This window comes from Podarcis filfolensis, assembly GCF_964270895.1.
Source record: "Podarcis filfolensis genome assembly, chromosome: 8".
In the NCBI taxonomy this organism is placed as follows: domain Eukaryota; kingdom Metazoa; phylum Chordata; class Lepidosauria; order Squamata; family Lacertidae; genus Podarcis; species Podarcis filfolensis.
In genome coordinates, this window is record NC_139611.1 from 44,495,322 (window position 1) to 44,520,267 (window position 24,946).

The window sequence follows — 24,946 nt, forward strand, 5'->3', positions numbered from 1 at the left end:
CACTGGGCGGCGGCCCCAAAAAGCTTGAACTCATCGTCCAGAATATGGTACCGCTCCTTAGGAGCCCAGGACGCTGCCTGACTAGAACGAAGCGCCCGTCCCTTCGTCAGGCAGGAGCGCCGCCTTGAAGCTGCCGCTTGGCCCCACGGAGAAGCCGCTGCTGGAGGCGCCAAGCGTGCCCACGAGAGCTGGGCGCGGAGAAAGGGCCCTGAGTGGGTGGCGGCGACCCGGCACCGGGCAGGACGCGCGGGGTCCTCGGCGCTGCGCGTGGGAAAGGCGGGGTCCTCTCGGCGGGGCCTGGGCGGATGAGGTCACTCTTTGTGGTGGCTGCCGTTGGCAAGATGGCGCCGGTGCTGGCGGAGAAGAAGCTGCTGGGGCCGGACGGGCCCGTGGCCGCCGAGTTCGCCAGCGAGGAGGACGAAGGGCAGAGCCTTTGGTGAGGAAGCGCACTAGGTTGGCCTGGGCTCCTGGCGGCTCCTGGCTGCCGGGCTGGCATTGGCCAGGGAGGGGCAGCGGTTGCTCTGTCTGCCTTCCACAGTCCTGACCAGGGACTGGGCTTCAGCGATGGGCTCGGAGCCTCCGTGCTCCCGGGAGCAGCCGTTGCCGGGGCTCCGCCGGGTCTGCCTGGAGGCCTCAGGATCCCGCCAGTGGCTCTTTGACAGCTCAAGCCCGGCTCTGCCTAGTGTTGGGAGGGGCGCCTCGTGCAGTTATGAGCTTTGAGGAAGAAGGGCTGGTTGGGGTAGGAAGGGTTGCTTCTCCCTCCCTGTCTCTTTTTCGCTGTGCAATTACAAAGGTGCATAGATGTGAGCCTTGTAGGCAGCGAAGCCAAGAAGCTAGGCTGGGGTCCAGAGCATCCCTTTTCAAGTAGGATTATCTCTTCTCTGTCCCCCACCCCACCCCCGCTTTCCATCGAAGGATTATGCAGCAGGGACCTCCCCGCCCCCCATGGAGGCCCAGGAACAAAAATGCAGCGTTACCCTCTTGTGCCCACTTAAAATGCGATGCCAGCAGCCCTAATCTTGACCTAGCTGGCAGCCATGGTTGTTGAAAAAGCTAATGAGATAAAATGACAGGCTCTGGATTGCTTTGTTGATGATTCCTTTCAGTGTGAATGCAGCAGAAACCCATGCCGTAGCAGGGCTGACTTCTCAAGTGTTCATGTGATGGTGGTTTAGATGAGCAGTGGATGCACTTTGTATTTTCACCCAGCCTACTCTCTTGGTATATTTAAAAACAACATTCCTACACTCAGACCCATCTATTTAAACGGAGAAAAATATCTAAACCAATGTGTGGTTCTAGCCTGACAGCTTTTGTCCAGAAATATTGTGCCAGGCTGAACTCTGAAGTAGCTAGTGCTGGTCTTTCTTTTCTTCAATTGTAGATCTATAGAATTGAAAGGGACCTTGGAGGATATCTAGCCCAAACACCTGCTTAATGTAGAATCAGCTACAGCACTCTGACAAAGGACTCTTCAAATGCTGCAGAACTGCCCACAGACACCTGCTTGATAGGCTGGGTTATAAAATCTTGGCGGCTTTAGAAGATGGAGTAGATTGAAAATGCAGTGCCAGTCAAATTAAGAATAAAAATTCTTTAAATTATAGAGTTGGAAGAGACCTAGGAGCCCTCCCCACCTAGTGCAGGATCTTGCAACTACAGCACCCCTGACATTGACTGTCCAGTTTCTTATATATGCCTAGTTTAGGAAAGCCCACTTCCTCATGTGACAGTCAGTTTTGTTCCACTGTCTATTGCCAATATGAAAATTACGCTAGCATTTAGACAAAATCTTTGTTCCCTGCATTTTCCCTCCATTGATTCTGGTCCTATTCTCTTGAGCAATAGAGCTCCATCTGTAATGTGACAACTCTTTAGCTAATTGGAGATTGGTATTATACTTCCCCTTCTCTTCTTCAAACTAAACATTCTTTTCAACCATTCTAAACAGAGCTTGGTTTCCAGACCTCTCACCATCCAGGTTGTCATCATCTTAATGCTAGTTTGTCAATATCCTTCTTAAAAGTGTAGTGCCCAGATCTGGACATAATGCTCTTAACTTGGAGAAATCAATTATGGCATTATCTTTTCTTGTAAGCAGCTTTGACTTTTATTTTAATAGAAAAGAGAGGTGCAAATACTAAACTAAATTATTATGAAATCATTTTTTCCCTGTGAATATATTTGAGATTCTGTAGCCCCATTGTAAAATAGCTTAATTTATATTAAAAAATACCCTATATTGATCAACTATTTTTTTCACACATTCTCTCTTGTGCAGCACCTTTTGCATCCAGTCTTCATTTATAGGATTATTTTGTATTGTTTTTGGTTGTATCTTAGATCTTTTGTATATTTTGTTGTAACCTGCTCTAGAATTTTGTATGAGGTGTGGTCTATAAATAGTTTTATAAATAAATGTGTATGTTTGTTGGACTGCAAGATCAAGTTGCAGAACTGACCCTCAGCAAGCACTACAGAAATTCATGCTCTGCTTGGAAGCTCCCTTTATTCTTGTTTATGCTCAGGTGTTGGCATATGCACAATATTTTTAACAATACTATGTAACTTCCCTTGGGAGTTTATAGGAATAGGTAGTAATAGTTACATTGTGATATACAGAGAGGCTGTATCAGATATGCTCTGTGACCACTGAAGCATTATGGGTTCTGATTTTGCCTCTTGCAGTGGAGAGCATCTGAAAGCAATGCCACTGATTTATCTCTTGGGGGAATTTTACTATTGTGAAGGAGGTAGCATTATAACTTGATGTACTCCTGAGCAAGAGAGAGTATATCAGATCTATACAAACAAATACTAATAGGGCTATTGTGTTTTGTTTTTATATGTGCAATCTGAGTGATTTAGTATGACATGGTCTTATTTATTTGGACAGATGCTTACTCTTGTTTTTCAGCTGCTACTGGAACCCTACATGTTTTGTAGAAGTTGGCCAAACCTGGCAGTCTGGCCTAAAAATGTATCTTCCAGCTCCACTTCTGTGCTCTAGGAGAAGATCTAGAATTTGAGCAAAGCCACTCAGTAGAATTTAAAGTGAGGATAAAGGAAAGGCTAATGTGCACATTGCTAATGAGGTTTAAGTGGCTAGGGATTTGAGCATCTGTTACCCATGAGTGTCTGTGTTTGCATTCTGGTGGATACAGGTCTGCTGACATATTGCTAGAAGTATATCACAATTAGGAATACATTGAAAATTCCCTTCAGAATAGTGGTGCTCAGTAGTACTGTTTCTCTCCCCCCTCTTTTTTTGAATTTTTTTTTTTACTGAGTTTCAATATTTAAGGAAAACATTAGTTGTAGTAATAAAGAATCTGACGGTAGTAGCATAGCCCCCTCCCTGCATAGTGGAATTAGACAGCATTATCAGTGAGTTCTGCTTTTCTTGAAGATATATGTGTATATTTAAAACAGACAAAACCAGAAATTTCATCCACAGTAACTAAAGTGAAACTGGAAACTAAACAAATTGTATTTTTTTTTTGCTTTTTTAAAAATTCATTTATTAAGCAAAACTAACAAGATTAGTGGACTTAAAATATACTACTATCATTTGAGCAATCAGCAGTGAATCAGCTGTCTTCAGAGTAGCAGAATTTCATGAGAGGTCAGGTTTCCAAAAACACCTTTGCTACCAAGTGTCATTGCAGTGCTGCATAGACAAAAACAGCACATAACTCATCACAGTGTTCCAGTCATGGTAGTTTTCTATTATAGGCCAAAACTGATGGATTGAGCTTTCTGATTGTATTGAAATAAATAATACATAATTTTAAGTGAAGACAACTTACATAGAATCATATAACATAACTGATTTAAATAAAGTTTCCTTGTACATTGTACATTTCCTGAACAAGCATGCATATCTAATGGTTGCTTTATTAAAAAAAAGGTTGGCAACAGCATAGAGCCTTTATACAATCTGGGAACATAATCCAAAACCTCTGGCCATGTCACCCACCTGCCTTTTGTACTACACAACTGTATCTATGTAGGGATGGCTGCAGGAGCTGGATTGTGAAATCAGTGGATTTCTGTTTGGCCCTCCGTACACATGCAGGAGCACTAAGCAAGCTCACTTGGTAAGGGACATGCAACCCCTCTAGGCCCTCAGGACTCTCTCCTGGCTGCCCTACCCTCTTCCAGGCCACACCCTTCACTGGCTCTGCAGCATACCTTCTGCAAGTACTTTTGCCTGGCTGGAATGTATTATTGAACTGTGATAATGCTGTTTCCTTGCCTGGATGGAAGATGGAGAAGTGTCTGTGTGTGAACAGAAACCTATGACTTTTGCATGGCTGGAATGTAGCCTGTACGAAGGTAAAAGTTACATCTCTTACTCTGTCCACTTTTGCTTCTTGCCCCATCCACTGCTGGAATATGGCACCTGGAAGGTCGCTCATGAGGGATTTGGTCCCTTTGGCTGAAGCAGGTTTCTCATTCCTCCTGACTTAATTGACTTGGAAGTCAGCGGATGATCCTGGTGAGTGATAGGTTGGTGTCTTCTGGGTTTTCTTTCGGCCCATAGTCTGTGTGCCAGGGCAGGGTCAGAGGTAAAAGTGTGTAAACCAATGGACACAGTTCTTACATTTGTACAAGAGGCTAAATTCCAGCCATGCAAAAGCCAGAGGTTTCTACACTTGCACATCCAACCCCTGACCGTCTCCATGTTCTATCCTGGCAAGCAAGAGGTATTATCACAGTTCAAGGACATGTTTCAGCCAAGCAAAGGCACTTGAGGAGGGTGCTGAACAGGACCGGTGGCAGTGTGGCTTGGGGGTAGTGGGAGGCCTGGAGAGGGTTCCAAGGGCAAGAGAGAGGGGCCTGTGGAGGGCTGCATTTGACCCCTGAGCATGAGGTTCTCCACCCCTGAAATACATAAACCTTTCCTGCACAGAAATGCCCTTTGACAGTTATTTTGTTTCATTTGATTTGTGTTATGTCTCAGACAAACTAATAAGTGAACTTGTTTTATGCAGGCACTCAATACTGAGTGAAGTTGCCACACGATCCAGGTCTAAATTACCCACAGGCAAAAATATTCTTGTCTTTGGTAAGTATCAGTGAGTAATAGTGGGAGATTCTTATGGGAATTCTGACACTGGATTACTTTTTAAAGACAAATTTAACTGATAGAACAAAATGAGCTGTTTAATTTAGTACACAGCCTATTTGGAGGCAAGTAATAAAATAATAGTCAGGCTAAAGTTGATCTTGTATCTTTTTTTGTGCTGACAAAATATCTTAGATCTAATGTATTGACAAAAGAGCTTGTGGTGCATGTTAATAGCCTTAAGAAGATACATTCAAGATATTAAAGATGCAAATGTGACCTTTTTGTAGAGTAAGTGGAAGAGTAAGTTCAGCTTATGAATGTGAATTGTGATGCTGAATCCAAGAGAGTCTCTCTTTCCTGTAATGGGGCTGTTTTGCTACCCTATAACAGAATAAATGAGTTGTTTCTCCAGCGCCCACTAAATTCTCAGCTCGGAGGCTTGATCATTTCCTGGAAGAGATGAGCTTCTTGATGTTTGTTTTCTGCCCTCTAAACCTATTGGCAGGTGATGATGGCTCGGGCAAAACAACACTAATGACTAAAATCCAAGGAGCAGAGCATGGGAAGAAAGGAAGAGGCCTGGAATACCTGTACCTAAATATCCATGATGAAGACAGAGATGGTAATGTATTTGCCTTACTTGCATGTCTTGTGCTTAAAGTTGAAGGCTGGCCTCTTCTAAAGGGCAGCTGATTTTTCTACTGCCTTCTCAAAGCCTCTGACTATGCAAGTTCACATGGAATTAAGTCTCAACAGTGTTCAACAGAGCTTAGTCCCATGTGAATATATGTAATAGTAGTAATAGTTGTTATCATTATTATTATTAATTTGTACCCCGCCCTCAGACTGGGTTGCCCCAGCCACTCTAGGTGGTTTACAGCATATATAAAAACATAGTAAAACATTAAATCTTAAAAAGCTTCCCTATACAGGGCTTCCTTCAGATGTTTCCTGTTATATAATTACTCATCTCCTTAACATCTGATGGAAGGGCATTCCAAAGGGTGAGCACCACTATCCAGAATAACAATTGCAGCTGTAATTTAATCCATTTGTTCTTTATATGTTGAGAAATGCTCCCAAAATGATTCACCTCTGTTGTTGCTCTAGCCATGTGATACCCTTCATTAAATCCCTACACTTCTTCTCCCCTCCTGGATACTGCACAAGACTTTTGTCCTCACTTGAAAATCCTCCATGGCTATCCACTTCTTATTTCTCTGCTTTTAATATCTTGGAATACTCATATTTGTGACTGTTTCTCAGTCAGCTCCAACACCATCAAGTTTCCTGCTCCCTGAAATTACCTTGATCTTCCTCTCTTTCTGCCTAGACATGTCCTTCCTTTATTTTCAAATCCCTCCTTTAAAAAACCACTTTTTCTGTGAAGCCTTTGGAACAGTCGTGGGGAACACATGAGCCTCTAGATGTTGTTGGACTCTACTTCCCATCAGCCAGTGCCAGTGTGGCCAATAATCAAGGATGATGGGAGTTGTAATCCAGCAGCATCTCAAGAGCCATAGGCTCCCCATCACTTCTGTGGAGTAACCCTTAGTCCTAATATCCATTGTAGCTAAGCCAAAGTGTGTGACTGCAATACACACATATACTATCATTTGCTTGATCCTGGTTCCAGTTCCTTCCTTTTCCTTTTTTGTCTCACTTGTGTCAAATTTGAGATAGGTGTCCCTGTGGGATTAAGGATTTGTCTTCTCATTCTTTGTAAAATGCCAAGTATATAGGTGGTGATGCTAATACTAATAACTGTGGAAAATGATTTCTTAATGAGAACATCTCTCCTTCCTTTCAGATCAGACCCGTTGTAACGTCTGGATTCTTGATGGGGACTTGTACCATAAAGGGCTCTTGAAATTCGCTGTTTCGGCAGAATCGCTGCAAGAGACCCTTGTCATTTTTGTGGCAGATATGTCTAGACCATGGACTGTTATGGAATCCTTACAGAAATGGGCAAGTGTATTGCGTGAACATATTGATAAGCTGAAAATCCCCCCTGAAGAGATGAGAGATATGGAACAGCAATGTAAGTAATGCGAGACTGAAAGTTTCTTTTGTATCCCTACAACTTTCAGGGATGATCACTTTTAAATTCATATGCAGTTGCCTTATTGTAACCCACCAGTGGTCATGTATCCTAGCATTGTCTTTATTCTCCCTGGCAGCAGTTCATGTTTGGGAGTCTTCCTTTCAGCTAGGCTTTGCGCATGAATTGAAACGATATAGATAGTTCGGTGAGCATTGTGGCTGTGGGCATATGTTCTGGACTTGTTTGATGCACAAGTGATTTGTAAAATCTCATTCCTAGTACAGAGTTTGGAATTGGCAGATGAATTGAAACAATATAGATAGTTTGGTGAGGATTGTGGCTGTGGGCATATGTTCTGGACTTGTTTAATGCACAAGTGACTTGTAAAATGTCATTCCTATTACAGTGGTACCTCGGGTTAAGAACTTAATTCATTCCGGAGGTCCGTTCTTAACCTGAATCTGTTCTTAACCTGAGGTACTACTTTAGCTAATGCGGCCTCCCACTGCTGCCATGCCGCCGCCATGCGATTTCTGTTCTCATCCTGAAGCAAAGTTCTTAACCCGAGGTACTATTTCTGGGTTAGCGGAGTCTGTAACCTGAAGCGTCTGTAACCTGAGGTATCACTGTACAGAGTTTGGAATTGTGAAAACTCTGAGATTTGTAAACAAATCAAATACAGTTTCTTTTCCATATCCTTGCAGAACAAGGTGTGGAGACTTTGGAATAATATAGATAAAACATATATTTGGGGAGCAAGACACACTGAAGGCTGCTTAAGAAACTGACTTAATTACTTGCTAACATCATCAAGAGCTTATGTTGCTAAATATTTTTTAGAAATCTCTGGCAAGAAGGTTGGTTAGCATGGAGATTGTTTATTATTTTACTCCATTTTCCAGCCAAAACTGGCTATCAGAACAGCTTACAATAATAATAAAATCCATTGCAAAATTTAAGAGAGTACCTAAGAGCAATAAACTAGTAAGTAATAATGACTATTAAATTCAGAGCAATGTGCACATATGCACACATACATGGGGGGGATTGATAGCAAATAATAGAACTTGTCTGGTTCTTAAAGTATCTCCACATCTAGAAGACTTTGATGGTCTATCTGTGCAAGCCCTACTAAAATATATTCAGGTTGTACAGCTTCAGTCATGCTTGGTCAACAAAGGTAGACCCCCTGTGAGGTGGGAGAAGTGCAGTTAAGAGAATATGACTTGAGGTTTTTACATGTGAGTAATCATGGGTCATCAGTTAATGCATGCAGGAGTCCCGTAAGTTTTGAGGACAGTCAGAGTGAGGTATGGAACATTTCTGCATAGTGGCAGTTTGCTGAATTCCAGAAACAGGCATAATTTAAAGATAGTCAACTGTGAAACCAATAAACACCCTGTAGTATTGGCTTTCCTGTCACTGATAGCATCAATTTCAAGGTTATAATACCCCAAGTTCATAAAAAGACTGTAAGGAGAACCACAGTTGCGACTTAGTATTCTTCATTGTGTGAGCCCTCGGGTATGCATAGTTGGTTGCTATATTAAAAACTTGAATCTGTATTTATATATTAATGCAATGAGGTGGAAAGTGTGCTCATGAAAATACCTATGCAGAATTTGTGCACAATAGAAATGTCATTTAAATAGATGATAGTTCAGGTTAGGAGACAGTGGTATCTAATTGCACATTCCCTTGATAAGGGGTACAGTGCCGGAATGTTTTTCCACTGCACAGGGTTGGACTTATTACTGGAACTTGGAGAACCTCTCTTCACCATGCCGTAATGTTCCTGAAAATATAGTTCATTCATAGTATAGCAAGTTTGATTGAAATAAATGGTTTCTCATTGTCTGTCCCAAAGTTTTCTGACACTTTGCTTCTTTGTAAAGAAATGCAATCTGACAAGAATTTCCCAATGCTTTTGCAGACTTGCACATTAACGGTGCACTCATTTTAAACTAGTGGGACAATGTAAAAGGTGGCTGTCAAAGCTGTATTGTGCAGTTTTTTAAACCAAGACGATCCTATCAAATTCAGTGGGCAAAATAATCCCTTTCTTCCTACCAAGAAGTACATTTTGTATTGGGGATTACGTCACTCCATATCTGTCTCATGAGGCAAGTCATGTGCCAATGATGCCTATTGTGACCAAAGTCAATGCCTGCTTCTGAGCTTCAGCAAAATAAATTGCCATTTCTGTGTCTCCCCATTGTCACATTTCATGCAGTTTTTGTGGTGTTCATTCCTTTGCTGAAATGGAAGCTGCCAAGTAAACTGCTGAAAAATGCAGAGGGAAGAGCATTGCTGATCTGTGCTTTTCCCCCACAGAAGGATCATTGTACCTAAAGCAGCAACTAAGGGCAGCCTAAGGATCCTATTGCTGCAGCCCTTCCTTGACTCGGACACTCGCCTTATTTCTAACATGCATCTCTGCTGCCAGTGGACAATTCTTATCTGAGAGGCCTCCCTCCCTTCCAGTCCACACTACCAGGCTTCCCTGGTTTTCCACAGCAGCGGAATGCAAATGTTGCTCCAAGAGAAGTAGCTGTGCTTAACCCTTGCCCACGATTTTAACTGTTACTTGCTCTGTTTGCCTCCCGTGTGGGTTCAGGAAGGAGAGCAGCAGCAGTGTCAGTGTCACAAGGCATTCCAGCGCATGCCTGCCTCACTTCTGCTTGTGGGGCCTGTTGGATGAGTTGCCAAGGCTCATCTACTAATTAGTGATAACATGTTTAATGGAATACCATTTCAAAGTCTCTGTTAATTTTTTTCCTGAAATGGTGCAGTGTTGAAGTTTCAAACCAAGATGTACACAAATGGTCTCTGAATGCTGAATTAAAACTCATTACAGTAATGACAAATAATTTATGCAGGGAGAGAGTGTTGCTTTATGCTAAAAAGAAAACTTGCAAGTTAAAGGCTGCATTTGCATTTCACAATAAGCCAGGATTCCTGGCTTATCCTGGCTTACTGTGAGTGATCAGCATGCTGGTGCATCCAGCTGGTTCACTTCCCCCACCCTTTGTGCAGGTGGGTAAAACTAACCAGGAACTGCTAGCCTGTTGTGATGTGGGAGCCTGGGAGGAATCCTGGTTTGTTTCTCCCAAACAAGTCTGGATTTGTATGCTAACTTCAGACCTTTTTAAAAGCACCTTGGCTTCTTTGGGAACCATAGACCAGGATCTCGGGTTTTTTGCATGTTGTTAACTAGTCCTTCCTGATCAGTTAGCTGGTCAATTGAGGACTCATCTTCTCCTCTGAGAGGTAAACATTGTTTGGAATCTCACAATTGATATGCTGCTTCTTCTGTATTGATTTTGTTTATGAGTGTAATTTCTTTTAGACATTTTAATCTTTTAGTAACTCTTCTGTATTTTTGTTTGATTATTTTGCAAACTTCCCTGGTATCCAAAAGGATGAAGGGTAGCTTAAAATACAATAAATAGTTTTACTGAACCTCCACATTTTGCTTAACCTCAAAACATATTTCCCTTTGCATAACTTTAAAGAGTGATTATCAGGTGGTGCTTGGCAGAAAAGAGAATTCCCTCTTCTCTCCCCTCGTCTCCAGGCTCTGTGTGCCCACCAGATAGGTTCCAAAAGGTTGAGGGACCCTCCAAAGTGGAAGGGGCAGGAATGAGAAATTACCCTCACCCAGTGCTGTGTATCACCCAAAGTATTTTATAATTACATGTAAAACTATTCTTTTTTATCATAGTTGTGAAGGCTTTTCAGGAATATGTAGAACCTGAAGATGGGTATCAGGGGTCACCGCAGAGAAGAGGCCCATCAGGACAAGATGACGAAAATGTAATTCTACCACTTGGAGATAATGTTCTGACTCACAACCTCGGCATCCCTGTGATAGTAGTTTGTACAAAGGTAAGTTTGAGCTCTCGTTTACTGGCAATTCTTGGAAAGTATTTTGGTTATTGCTAATGATATGTTTTATTGCCCTCTTGCGTTTCTTGTGATCCTGATATACATTGTGAGTGTTTGTCACTGCCCATTTAAAAGAGTGTAATTGTCAGTATTTGTGTGTTTATGTAAAAACATTTGGATTTTTAGTATGTCTGGGAAGAGCATTGAGTGCAGTCCATTTCTTTCTTCAGGATTCTCTGTTCTATTAGTTATTATCCCTATTTTCAAATCTGTAAAATATCTGTCAGTTAAATTCAGAGAATGGAAGATCAGTTTCTAATCTTATACACACACCACAGAAAAGCCCCAAACTTTAAAGTGTGATCAATAGTTGTAAACTTTTATCTTCTGAAGCATGAATATGCAAATTAAAATACCTTTCTGAATTTGTTTCAAAGGTGAGGAGTAAGGTGTCTTAAAGTATGTGATGTCTATAAAGTTTAAATGTGTGCTTTTGTGATATTTTAATAAAAGATATTTTGTCTGTCCAAACTTGATGGTATACAATATCTGATGGCTTTTGAAGTATTTTGCTTAATGACACCAAACCAAGCTTGCTTTGAACACTAATTTATGCAAAAGTGTGTATTTTCTGCACACATTTTTCACTTCAGGCTTTTAGAATTCTTAAGACTTTTCTTTGTGTTTCTTTTTCAGTGTGATGCAATGAGTGTATTAGAAAAGGAACTTGACTACAGAGAAGAACATTTTGACTTCATTCAGTCGCACATTCGTAGATTCTGCTTACAATGTATCTTTTTCTTACTTGAGCATAAGTAGTGGAATAAAAAACAGTGCCATATTGAGCACTGTCACTTTACATAAAGCTCAGTATGCCATCATCTCAACCCAAATGTATGGTCTGAGTCTGCTATTTCTTTCCCATTATTGAAAGAAAAAACCATTTGTTTCCTGTATATTTCATTTTTTGTACTGCATACCTAAAGACGAACATTTATCTCCACACTTTATTTTTCAGTAGTAGCCTGGCAGCCTTTAAGGATAGATAAATTTGCTCAATCTTAGATTTTTTTTTTAAATGTACAACTAACAGTGCAATCCTCTGCATGTTGATTCAGAATTAAATCCCACTATGTCCATGCTTGCTCCATTTTTACATATTTACATTGAACATGGTGGGTCTTGGTTTTGAGTAGACATGCATAGAATTGTGCTGTAAGTACAATTAGTTAATTATAAGTAGGAATTAATACACGTATTATATGATATATACATATATTAGTAAATACTGTGGATCGCTTAGGAATGACACTTTCTGTTTAAACCTAGCAAATTGCATTTAGTCATGTTGCCACCTTAATTTTTTTACTTTCAAGCTCTCTGTTCCCTTTGTATTTCATTAGACACTGAAATGTACAGCCCATTTCATGTTAAGGAATTGCACATAGGGCCCATCCCATTACAGTATTTCAAGTATTTCATTTCTGGAAACTTTGCTCTGTTTAAAAAACAAAAAATGCAAATTTAGCAGATTAATTTCAATTGATCTTAATAACATTTTCAAAGTTTTCCTTAATGCAAATTAATAGATGGTGCAGCCTTGATCTATTCATCAGTTAAAGAGGAAAAGAATCTTGATTTGTTATATAAGTACATTGTACATAAAACATATGGCTTTCATTTTATCACACCTGCCTTAGTGGTAGAAAAGGATGCAGTTTTCATGTAAGTTGAAGAGCAATTTCTTGTACATTTACACTAAGACTTGAAAATCCCCTTTAATTTGAGAATAAGATGGGGGGGTGCTGATGGATGAAAAGGAGACACTGTAGTAGATTAAACATAAATAAGATAGCACAATATATATACAACTCTTAATCATGCTAGCCAGAAGTCAGTCTACGTTGATTTAATGGAAGTTCCTTTCCAATAAGAACACTCAAGATTGCATGCCTGAACTTACTGCCTGAACTTTAGAACTGCTTTTCTGAAGCACCAGGTTATATTATCTGATGTGGAGTTGCTGTTCTTTCTGCAAGGAGACAAGTATCTCCCCTTCCCATTGCCACCATGAAGTAGAATAAGCTGCTCTGGTGCTTCTCCATCCCTGAATGTCTTTTGCCACAGGTGTGTCATGCAAGGATAGTAGTGCTGCTCTGGAAAAATTAAGTTAATATGACTCCACATAACATTCTCTTTGGGATATTTGGCCAATATAAAGGCCAATGCCAACACAAACCATACGTTCATTTGTGTGTTATATTTCTGTCTCCTTCCTCCCCAAGGAGTTGAGGGCTTATCTGATTACAAATGATCATAAGGAAAGGGGTGATGGTTTTGTGGCACGTTGCACCAAATTCATCCTTGCCTTCTAGGCATAGGTGCAGTTCTTCAGCTGTAAGGTCACTTCACACTGCACAGTTTTAAAAGTATAAATGTGATCAAAGCAGGTACACTTAGAGCCAGGATTGGCTCCATCTTCCTGCTGTGTGTGTGCTTGCCAGTGCACCCAGATGTGCTGTAGTGCTTGCAGTTGACTGTAAGGTGATCCAGGGAATTGGTCTCTTTTGGTTTCATGCATTTCACAGTAACGTGAATTAGCATCATACTTCTTACTTCATTTAGGACAGTTTTGCTTTGTGGGAGAATGAAGAATGTCCCGTTTAATGTACAACAGTGTAATAACACTTTTCTGTATTTTTCTCAAATGCGAAAAGGCAAGCTAAACAAATATTTTCAAAATGTACCTGTGCCAGTCACCATTATGCTGTACTTCTGAAAAAAAGGATGTGCTGATGTGCTGACATGAATCCTTTCTCTTGCTAGACCTGCTGGCTGGGACAATGAAAAGAAAATTTCAATTCTACATGAAAACTTCACAACAGTGAAACCAGAAGATCCATATGAAGACTTCATTGTAAAACCTCCTGTAAGAAAGGTAAGCACCATTGAATTATACATTACTTTATCGAGTGTGCAGGGCTGTAAGTAACCACTACAGTGAATTCAGTATCCTGAGCCATGGTAAGAATGCTAAGCCAATAATTTGACTTTATAAACCGCCACCCTCATTTTTTTGCCTAGGCTACAGTATTCCTTTTACATTTGTAACCCTTTGGGGACTGCAGTGAGGCAGGTGTACTGAAGTCTGATTGGACTAATGCAAAAGGTTTCAAAAGCAAACAAAACACAGCTCTCAATCCCTGACAAAATATAGTACATTGCATTTCCATATGGGAAGAGACAAAAGAATGGTGGCTTGGATCCAATGTACTATGAGTAGAAGAAAATTGATTAATGTAGTTCTAAATATCCTGGTGCAAGCTTTAGCTGTAGACTGCTTGCTGTGTATTTGGTGTATGTATGCAGTGTATTTGGGGTTGTGTTACAATATGTGAAATTGAATCAGGATGATAGGGAATTTAGTATGTGACCTGTAGTCTGAACCCCCCCAATGCATAGGCTCAACCTCTTCCAGTAGATCAGCTCTGTCTAAATCATAATTTCCCATGGAGTTGTTGGCAGAACAGCTGGTCCTGGATTTTTATTAATCTTGATGTTTAAAGCAACATATTTTAAAATATGTTGTTCATACTTGGAGTAGCTTCATTTAAATTAATTGACTTCCAAGTCTACAGTTTGCAGGGGGTCTGCTCTGAGGATGAGTTAGTTGAATACCACCCTGCCTTTTAAATTTTGTAAACTGCCTAGGGAATGTTATCCATATACATTTAAAAAAATAATGATGCACAAGAGGAGGCCAGGTCACAGACTATATATATATATTTGTGACTTTGCATATAAAAGTTTTTGTTCTGAAAAATTCTTGACATCTACACAGCATATCTGTTAAATTCCAATTGAGTCTATGGATAAGGTGTCTTGTATTTTGGGGGGAACTTGGGGTGGAGGACACTTCTAAACTGAATCTGTCTTCAAGCCCTCCAAGTTGGAAATCCTCTCTTTAACCAACAAACAGCCTACTACTGCTGCTATGTGTTTAAGGACTTAATGAATTTGGGGTACTAATCCAACAAGAATGGAATACTAATTGGGGTACTTCTTGCCCCCCCCCTTCTGAAACCAGCCAAGCAAGAAAGGAGTCAGAAAGAATTGCAAGGAGTTGTTGTGGCCAGAAGCTTCCACATGCTCCCTGTCTTCCTGTAGCTTCCATGGCTAGTACAGCCTTCCCAACATGGTGCTTTCTAGATCTTTCATACTAAAGCTCCCACCAACTGACCATTGACCATGTCGGCTGCGGCTGATGGGAACTGGAGTCACAAAACATTGAGGGGGCTCTAAGTGTGGGAATGTTGGCATAGCAGCTGTGGTACTAAATTTTTGCTGCTAGGAAGATAATCTCTCCGGCTGTGCCTGCTGCAGGATTCCCTCACTGGAGTTGCATGCATGTAAACACACACACACACACACACACACACGTCTACTACATAACTTGTGTCAGACAGCAGAGAGTAGGAATTATTCCAGATTATTAGGACACTGAAGGGATAATTTACTATATATACAACTTTTCATGGTAATGCCCCCCCCTTATAATTTGTGCAGCCATTTTTTGTTTATAATGAAGTTTTCTGTGTTTCATTCCTCTTCTCATCAGTTAGTTCATGACAAAGAACTTGCAGCGGAAGATGAACAAGTGTTTCTCATGAAGCAGCAGGTAAGAAAATAACATATAGCCAAAATTACTTTTCCTTTGCTGGCAAGTGGGGAGGAAATCCCTTGGGGAGGCCTCTCCCATGTCTCCACTGCCTCCCCTGACTCCTCCATGCAAGTGACTGGTAGAAGCCAGCAGAAGAGAGGAGGAGGGAGGCAGAGGGAGATGCTGGCAGAAGAAAAAGGCTGAAATGGACTGCAGCTGAGCTGAATTTGCATGTTAAATGTGTATAAGATACGACCCAACTTTATCACATGAAGCATTTAACAACAGCATGAGGAATTCCATAGCATCTTGAGAAGCATATATCACCAGTTTCATTTTTGCATAAACATGACTCTTGGAACTTAACCCCCACTTACTATGTAATGCAACTGTACTGCAGAATCCTACCTCTTTTCCTGTTTAATTCTGGTGCCCTCCAGTGATATCATTTGGGAATAACTTTGTAAAAGTGTCAGAGTCACATTGAGTAAGGTTAAGCTCAAGTTCGCAAGATAGCATCATTGCCACACGTTTTTAAATTTTGGGACATTTTCCCCAGTATATTTAAGAGCTCTTTGTTCTTTTTCAGTCTCACCTTGCCAAGCAGCCAGCCACACCTACAAGAGCTTCTGTAAGTATGTGTTTGTAGGAAAGTAATTTGTAGTTTAAAATGTAACACAGGTGGCGCTGTGGTCTAAACCACAGTGCCTACGGCTTGCCGATCGAAAGGTTGGCAGTTCAAATCCCCACGACAGGGTGAGCTCCCGTTGCTCAGTCCCTGCTCCTGCCAACCTAGCAGTTCGAAAGCACGTCAAAGTGCAAGTAGATAAATAGGAACCGCTCCGGCGGGAAGGTAAACGGCATTTCTGTGTGCTGCTCTGGTTCACCAGAAGCGGCTTAGTCATGACCCAGAAGCTGTATGCTGGCTCCCTCGGCCAATAAATCGAGATGAGCACCACAACCCCAGAGTCGTCCGCAACTGGACCTAACGACGGTCAGGGGTGCCTTTACCTTTACCCTTTAATTTGTAGTTTAAAATGTAAGCCTGAGCCCCATAGCCTGAATGATTGAAATTATCAAACCTTACTGCAATGCTTGCTTAGTATCTTTTTGGAATATTGCATGCAGTTTATGCATAACATTTTAAAAAGTATCCCAAGCAACTGAAGGTGTTTGTTTGTTAACTATGTGAATAGATCATTTTAGCAGCTGAATGTATTTACAAATCTGTGCCTGAGATATACCCAAAAATTGATACTTGAAATCGACTAACTTTTTACAGTGATAAATGGGGTATCATTGAAAACATGCAATTTCTACAGCAAACTCCAGAGTTCTCAAAATGATATATGGGCAATTGACTAGGGAAGCACAAGCTACTAAATAAAGTGGGAGGAGAACGACGTCTGCTGTGTATGTGTAAAGAGGTTGAACATTTAAAAAGAGAAAAGAAAGAAAGAAAACACACTGCAGGGGGAACCCATTCTGAGAACTTAGTATGCTGCATTGGGATGTAACAGTAAGCTCTGGAGTATAGTTCATTTTAAGAATGCTTTGTTTAACTGTGCATGAGCAGTGTATTGGTATGTGCAGTTAAAGCTCTCCCACTTCACCCTTAGTTGAGTGGGGAAGCAAACTATGAAACAGCAGGCTTAGTGTTATGTGTGAGGCAGTGCTGGTGGTTTATTTCTCTCCAAACTAGTCATGATCAGGAAGCAGAGGAAGGGAGGAGCAGAGTGGAAGTGCTCAAACTGCATGCATAGGTAAACTAGTCATATTTTAAACAAACCACACTCTGTGGATTAATGTTATGTCTGAACGCAGCCAGTATCACTCAAAAATAGTGGAAGCTCTAAAATTTAACTGATAGCAGTTTTCCTTATATTTCACTAAACCCAAACATAAAGTAATTTATGCAATTAGATTTGCAATTGAAATTTTACTTTTAAATTGCAGAGAGCTGCTACTTTTTTGGGGGGAGAAAATATAAATTGCTGTTGCTTCATCAATTCTCTTTAATCTGGAGAAGTTCACTGGTGTAATTTGGGAATCTCTGAGCAAAGAAGTGCTGGAGTACACTTTAGCAGTTGCATTGTTTTCCTTTTTTCCTTTATTGTTAATTGCATTGTTGCAATTTGTGATTGTCCAGGAATCTCCTGCACGAGGGCCTTCCGGATCACCGAGACCCCAGGGCAGGGCAGGCCCTGTCACTGTCCCCAGTGCCTCGCCAATAGCATCTGTTAAGAAGCCAGATCCAACAATTAAAAGTATGCACTGCAACTTAAACAACCTATTTTGTTTGTAATCTTTTCTTGGAACACTGAGCTTATTAGATGAAAGGAAGATACTAATTTAGTGATAAAATCAAATATTCATGTGGCATACTCAGTGGGCAGCTGTTGGGGCTTAAAAATGTTTTTTAAGTTATCAGGGATAGAGAGAATTATGAACGATACTTGTATCCATAGTTTAATAATATAACTATAATAATCTGCTATAATAACAATAAATTATAGCAGAAAAATTCAGATTTCGTTGACTATTGAAGTAATGGGATTTAATAGATATATTCTTGCCACAATTTAGGACCCAACAAGGAAGACAGTTTTATTTCTGAATGGAAGTGATGACCAGTTTTGCTCGAAGAGCCAGTAAATTGGGAAGCAGGAATAAAATATAAGACAATATACAGTGGTACTTCGGGCTAAGAACTTAATTCGTTCTGGAGGTCTGTTCTTAACCTGATGATTAATGGGGCCTCCCGCTGCTGCCGTGGCGCGATTTGTGTTCTCATCCTGAAGCAAAGTTCTTAACCAAGGTGCTATTTCTGGGTTAGCAGAGTCTATAACCTGAAGTGTCTGTAACCTGAGGTACCACTGTATTTAAATATGTTAAATTTTTTGTATAGACCTCTTTGAAAAGGGAATGGGTTGATATGCCAGTTAGGAATTACATTCTTTGTAACATTCATTTCCCTCCCACGCATCATTTTATGCCTTTCATATATTTTGAACATAAAGGATTGTTAATCTGCCACAGTCCTGTGTGTTTCAAACTTTTCTCACCTCCTTTTAATTAGATAATGCTGCAAGTGAAGGTGTGCTAGCCAGCTTCTTCAACAGTCTCTTGAGTAAAAAGACTGGCTCTCCTGGGAGTCCTGGTGCCGGAGGAGTGCAGACCACAGCCAAAAAATCAGGTACTGTCTGGAGCCTAATGCAGCACTGGAGGGGCCCTAGCTTGGGTAGAACATCTGCTTTGCATGCAGAAGATCCTATGTTCAATCTGTAGCATCTTTAGGTAGGCCTGGGAATGTCACTTGTCTGAAACCTTGAAGGGCTGCTGCGAGTCAGTGTAGACAATACTCAGATTGTTCAGTATAAGGAAGTTTTCTATGCTTCTAAAAGCATTAATATTTTTTCATATTAACTTACTCTGCATAGACCACACTGAAATCCATGGATAGTTGGCTAATGTCACAGCCAAATATTTTAATAAATAAATGAACCTAGAGTTGTGTCTCACAGAGAATTAAGCCGTTCCCAGTCTACATTATCCACACCTTGGTTTCTGCTTATTGTTGTGATTCTAGAATCTTCCATGACAACATAGAAAGCATGTTTGCAACTGTTTTATTATTTGAGTGCTTTGGCTGAAATAGTAACCTCAAGTTTTCTTTAGGGCAAAAAACGGTTTTGACAAATGTCCAAGAAGAACTGGATAGAATGACTCGCAAACCAGACTCTATGGTAACGACCAACTCCTCTCCGACAGAGAACGAAGCTTGATTAATGCTTGAACCTGCATATGTAAATGACCAAATAACTATGTACATTGATCTGATAAGACCAGGAGTTCTCTGCTATGGCAGATGCTATAAGTTTTTCTTGGGGCAGGGGGAAATGAAATTTAACCTTCATTGGCTTGTCCCAGTATCAAGTGCACATTCAGGAAGATTTGCATATAAAATTCCTCTGTTTTAAGATAACCATTTTAGAATATAAATAGGGCAATTCTCTTGATTTGGGTGGCAAACAAGGTGCAGCTGCAATTCCTAGGGAAGAGCACAGAGAAGTGAGATGCGGGATTCCTGTTGAAAAGCCACCAGTGGCTGCTGGCACTAAGGATGAATGAAGTCCCCTTTTCCAAGTATACCGGAGTTGGCCATTCAAAACATATTTATACTTGGAGAGAATCTGGTGTAGTAGAGTGATGGTTAGATGAAGAAAGTGTAAGATGCTGCATTTAAAATAAGTGCAAGATCTGGCTCAGAAGTGAAAAGTATGTTGGACAGACTGGAGAAAAGCAGTGTTAATACATCCTGTGTTGAATAGAGATCAGATAATCATGTTTTAAAAACAAAAGCCTTTACAATTGGAAAGTGTCCAAAGCTTATATGCTGAGTATCATGGGAATTTTTCTTGTTATAAATTGCATTTTTGTTTTTTGTTTTAACAAGAAGCTACATGAAATGTGGTGGGTGCCCTTTTTGTCACAGCTGACACAGGGAGAAGCTTGATTAGACCAAGTGCCTGGCACAGTGACTGATGTCTTTTGGAAGGTGCTTGAACCTCTTGTGCACTGTAGTACAAACAGTCTTTGTTTGTTTGACTTTACTTTGAATAACTCAGTAACTTTTTATAGTAATGTATAATTTTGAATCCTGTTTTCTCATAGCTTCTGCCTTGGGTTTTCTTCCCTTTTCTAAATGCCAATCACATGGCCTGTTAAGAGCAATGAGTGACATATCACTTTCCCATGATGAAATGTGTTATGAAATACAAATCTTTCTTTTAGTAGCTGAAAACTCAGTCCTGCCTTAAGGTTTGTGAAACCTGTAATAATTTTCTTATAGGCTCCCAAATTTTTTGTTCCACTTCGCAGTAAATTACTAGTGTTTGTAGGTTTACATTGTTAAAGCATAGAAACTAATGACTTCATTATAGCCCTTTAGTGTAGCCTTTTAAATGTGGAAAGGAATCTTACAATTGTCCCTCATTGCTACTCAAATAATTACCCATGGCCAGCTTGAGCTATGAAAGACTCCCACAGTTAACTGAAATGGCACTTTTGAGTTTCTGTACAATATATTTGAAAAAGAAACACTACCTTGCATTATAGTACTAAACATCTTTGTAATCAACACACAGAAGGGAAAAAACCACCGTATGAATTATGCAGAGTTTACTTTTTATTGATAAGGATTTGTGTGTTATGCTGAATCTTGTTTCTGAATAGAACATCCCTAATATTTATATATACATACATATATATATTGTTAAATATACAGAATGAATTGACCACTAACACAGTACTGGATGTAATTGCAAACCCTGTGTTACATCAAGAGGCCGTCTCTTTGTTTTTGTAAGTCTGTCTAACACTATCTAGAAAGCTAAGAGTATTTACTTGCATTAACTTAAAAGCATGTTTACTTGTGCCAGTTATGTGTTGTTGTTTTCCTTTCCTTTTTTTTACATTTTTATAATTTCAGAACCTCAGTTACATCCACAGTTGCCTGTATCTTAAATTGACGAGTTGTGGTTGGGGCAATTTGGTGTGTGGTTCTGCTGGCATATGATTTGCCAGATGTATGTTAAAGAAAACTGTGGCCACTCTAGCAGATGTGACTTGCATCCTGTCCTCGTGGCATGCAGCTTTATTATACTGTTAGGCAGCTGCACGTTTTATGCCATGCATAAGTGCATGGCATGTTGGGATGGTTGAGTTCATGCTGGGTTCTAGCACAGGGAACTTTACCACTGTCTCAATCTCCTTGCCACACGTGCAAAAGGCATAGAACCAGCCTTATGATTGGCTGGCCAGTCTAGAGCTGATTTTGGCTGCCTAGAGATAAGGCATAACATATTGGAAACAAGTATGTTGGGCAAGCAAGTGTTTTGTGATGGTATGCGGTTCCAATCCAAGCCTTCAGTACACAACTTCAGTACACAACTGCCTCTTTCTGTTAATGTTTTTGTCATTTATGCAGATAATTCACTTTGTATATCAATAATGTGTACAAGTGGCTACTGGGTTTTTTTTTTTGTTTCTTCATTTTCATAAAATGAATGTTAGAACTGCTGCAAATGAGCAAAAGCCAGTAACATACCACTTTCCAGTTGTGCAAAAGAGTGCTTGGATCCAAACAGAAGTTGATTTCCCACCTCTACTCGGATAGTACTTAAGGAAACTCTGCAAGTGAATGCTCCTAGTTTCTCAAAGGAAGAAAGCTGTAAGTAATGTAGTGTTTTTTGGTTGCCAAAGTCTAGCAACTTTGGAAAGCTGCACAGTTGTCTTTTCTGGTGTTCTCAAGCATTGGAACCAAAGGCCAAACTGCAAAAGCCTTTACATTTTAAAAATACAATTAACTTTATTTTTCAGGATACACATGTATGGTAGACTGTTAAAATTATTACATGGCTATATTTATATACGGTATATTGATTGCATCTAATGTTCATGTTTAAAACTTAAAGTAATAATCTATTCAACTTGAAGAGAGAAGGCAAATATAAAGGATTAAGGATTGGCCCTCCATCAAAATGCTATGTTTATGCTGCTTGATTTTTTTTTAAAGTTTGCACTTTTTATTGGCATTTTAAAACTTGTTTAAACTGAACAGAACTTGTTGTATTTTATTTAATTTAACTACATTGAAAGTGACTGAACTTAACCATATCCATGCTGTAAATGAAAGTTCACTCTCCTATATGACTAAGTTTATTGATGTTTTTAACTTCCAATGAGGACTGCAGATGTATCCAACACAACCCTTAGTCCAGTTGTATGGCTTTAACCAGGTGCAGTCATGTGGAATCTTGCTTTCTAGTGCTGGCAAAAATGAGGACATGTTCTTTAATTAATGGCTTCAATAAACACCAACCAAGACTGCTTTACCAGTGTTGAATTGCTTTTTTTTACTAAGCAGGGCAGTTCTCAAATTGTGGTTTGAGGCAAAGGATGTTTTGACCTTTATATACAATAATTTGTTTGTATGGCTGCCTTGCAGTGCACAATAACTGCCATTTTGGAGCGGACTAATGGCTGAGCCATTGTGACAATCTGCCAGTTTGTTCTATGAGTTAATTCACTGCTTCTCACAAAGCTGGGATGGGTGGTGGTGGTGGGACTAACCACCAGCCTGGGGCCTAAGACCCAAACAATTTTGATGGTGGTGACAAAAAAGGGTGGGGATAATGACATACCAGTAGTTTGGGTGGTGAGCGTTAAGCTTTGTAGCTTGAAATGCTGTTAGTAAACAGGACTGTAGCAGCACTTACGACAAATCACAAGCATTACAATGCAGTTTTCTTTGAAACCCTGATGAAGTGAGGAGAGAATCAGCTTGTTCAGTCTAAAAGATGTGCATTTCAGAAGAAGCCTTAGCCCTAACATACATAATGATGGACCATGTGCATTTATACAAGATCACATACAAAGGGTCTCTGTTTACTGTTTAGATACAAAATATAAAGCACTGTGGTTTTCATATAGGTAACTTCCTGTATACATTTACATTTTTATTAAGCCCTTTTTGGTGCTTTGTCATCAGCTTGTTGGGGGATTTTTGCTGTGATCCTATTTTTTCTACTTATTGAACTGAGTGGCAGGAACTGAGACATCACAAACCTCACTCCCTTTCCCCAAAGCAGAATATTGTATTTTGAAACAAACAAACAGATGGCTGAAATCACATTTAAGTTTAAGGCATGCAGCATTCAAGATTTTTTTTTTAATGTGTCTGAAGGATGAAAAGACAAGATGAGTAGACTGAATTGGTGATTAATTTGCTGATTAGTCTCGCATTGTGAAGCTAGATATACTGTAATGAGAGTGGGGAGAGAAACCACTCAGAAGCTTATTGTGTCTATTGCTTTTTGAACAGAGGGCAAATAAACATGGTTCCATTATGTAGTGCTGGTTAAGTTATTCAGGACATCACACCAGAGCAACAGAATGAACTACCCCAGGGATAGCCAACATGGAGCCCTCCAGATGTTATGGACTCCCATCCTCCTTACCCACTGGGCTTCAGGGGGGTTGTGGTACACTCCAGTTGTTTTGGACTACATTGGCTACCTCTGAACTAGCTTCTCACAAACACCACCCATTTTATTTATCCAGTTGTTTTTTACTTTGTCTTTTGGCCCAAATAAGTTTCCAAAGTGGCATACGATTTCAAAAACAAAATACAATAAATGAAATAAAACATGTATACAGCATGCTAAAATATACTTACTTTGGAGAATACTTAAAAGTCCAAATGAAGGCTTGGCCAAATAAAATGTTATTTACAATTCATTGGCAAACTATTAAGGAAGGAGTCAACTGGGCTTGCCGGGAAATGAAATGTCACAAATTGGGTGCCTATAAAGGTCATGAGTAATGTCCCATTCAACTAAACTTCTGATAGCAAGGGGACATGGAGGAAGAACTCTGATCTGGAGCACAGTGTGTGAGCAGATTCATCTGGGGGAAGGTGGTTCTTCATATAATTTGTTCCAAACAGATTTCATAAATTTTTGTTTTGCTACACCTGTACCTTTCTTTATCCTATTTCCACTATACTTCATTGGACTATAGACTGATTGCATAGAAGAGCTCTGTGGCCCTCCAGATGTTGGAGGAATTGACCATCAGACCTTCAGGATACTAAGCAAATCATGATGTGCTGGCAAACTAGTCTTGCTCCTAGCCTTTTGCTTGCTGGTGTCCTGAACTAAACCACCAAGAGTTACAAGAAATGAAGAAACTGGTGTTTTGGAGTTTATCGCTTGTGTAGTTTTAAACATCAGGGCAGTAGAAATCACAAATGTCCTCTGCAACTTAATACAAAAAGCCTTCATAAATATGCAATGTGCCCAGGAGAAAAGTGAAAGTTATTTAGATCAGGCAGCCTTTGATCGTTCCTAAATGACAGCAGCACCCATCTCAGCTTTGCATCACTTTGGTGTGACTGTTTTGCTTTCATCTCTGTTGGCATCCAGGCTTTAGAACTTTTTTAAACAAACAAACAAACCTTTTTCCAATATTTATAAACCTATTAACTATGGATTTTTACACCCTGGTTTTAAACTAGGCAATATATATTTGGATTCATTCATTATCAGATGTGATAAAAGGGTACATACTTGGAATAGAGTTTTTAAAAATTATTACTAAATGTGCATTTTTTCCAATGATGAGCGTGTCCTGTATGCTCAATTGTTTCCAAGTGAGGGAACCAGAGATTATAGTTTGCCAAAAATATCTTGCTTTCAATAATTTTTTTCCAGGAAAT

The 24,946-nt window shown here is 40.0% G+C and overlaps 1 protein-coding gene and 2 long non-coding RNA genes across 4 annotated transcripts in view; 2 read left to right on the forward strand and 1 right to left on the reverse strand.

The window, feature by feature from the left end:
- On the forward strand, window positions 1-22,559 carry DYNC1LI2 (dynein cytoplasmic 1 light intermediate chain 2). Of its 2 annotated transcripts, none has more exons than XM_083626589.1 (13): window positions 1-436; window positions 4,998-5,071; window positions 5,580-5,696; window positions 6,885-7,115; window positions 10,843-11,006; window positions 11,703-11,796; window positions 12,596-12,731; window positions 13,833-13,944; window positions 15,625-15,684; window positions 16,256-16,297; window positions 17,816-17,933; window positions 18,746-18,862; window positions 19,345-22,559. In XM_083626589.1, the coding sequence occupies exons 1-13, from the start codon at window positions 306-308 to the stop codon at window positions 19,449-19,451; spliced, it is 1,503 nt and encodes a 500-aa protein (XP_083482715.1). In that variant the 5' UTR covers window positions 1-305; the 3' UTR covers window positions 19,452-22,559. The 2 variants fall into 2 exon arrangements, with proteins under 2 accessions (XP_083482715.1, XP_083482716.1); XM_083626590.1 differs by having other exon boundaries at window positions 279-436; window positions 4,998-5,075.
- Window positions 7,124-10,593, forward strand: LOC310768475. The gene is made up of 2 exons (XR_014551339.1): window positions 7,124-7,526; window positions 7,755-10,593. It is a non-coding gene; the product is annotated as an uncharacterized lncRNA (long non-coding RNA).
- Window positions 22,231-24,946, reverse strand: part of LOC310768474 — a 9,993-nt gene continuing 7,277 nt past the window's right edge. The window contains exon 3 of the long non-coding RNA XR_014551338.1: window positions 22,231-24,824. This is a non-coding gene — a long non-coding RNA (uncharacterized lncRNA). The remainder of the gene's footprint in view (window positions 24,825-24,946) is intronic.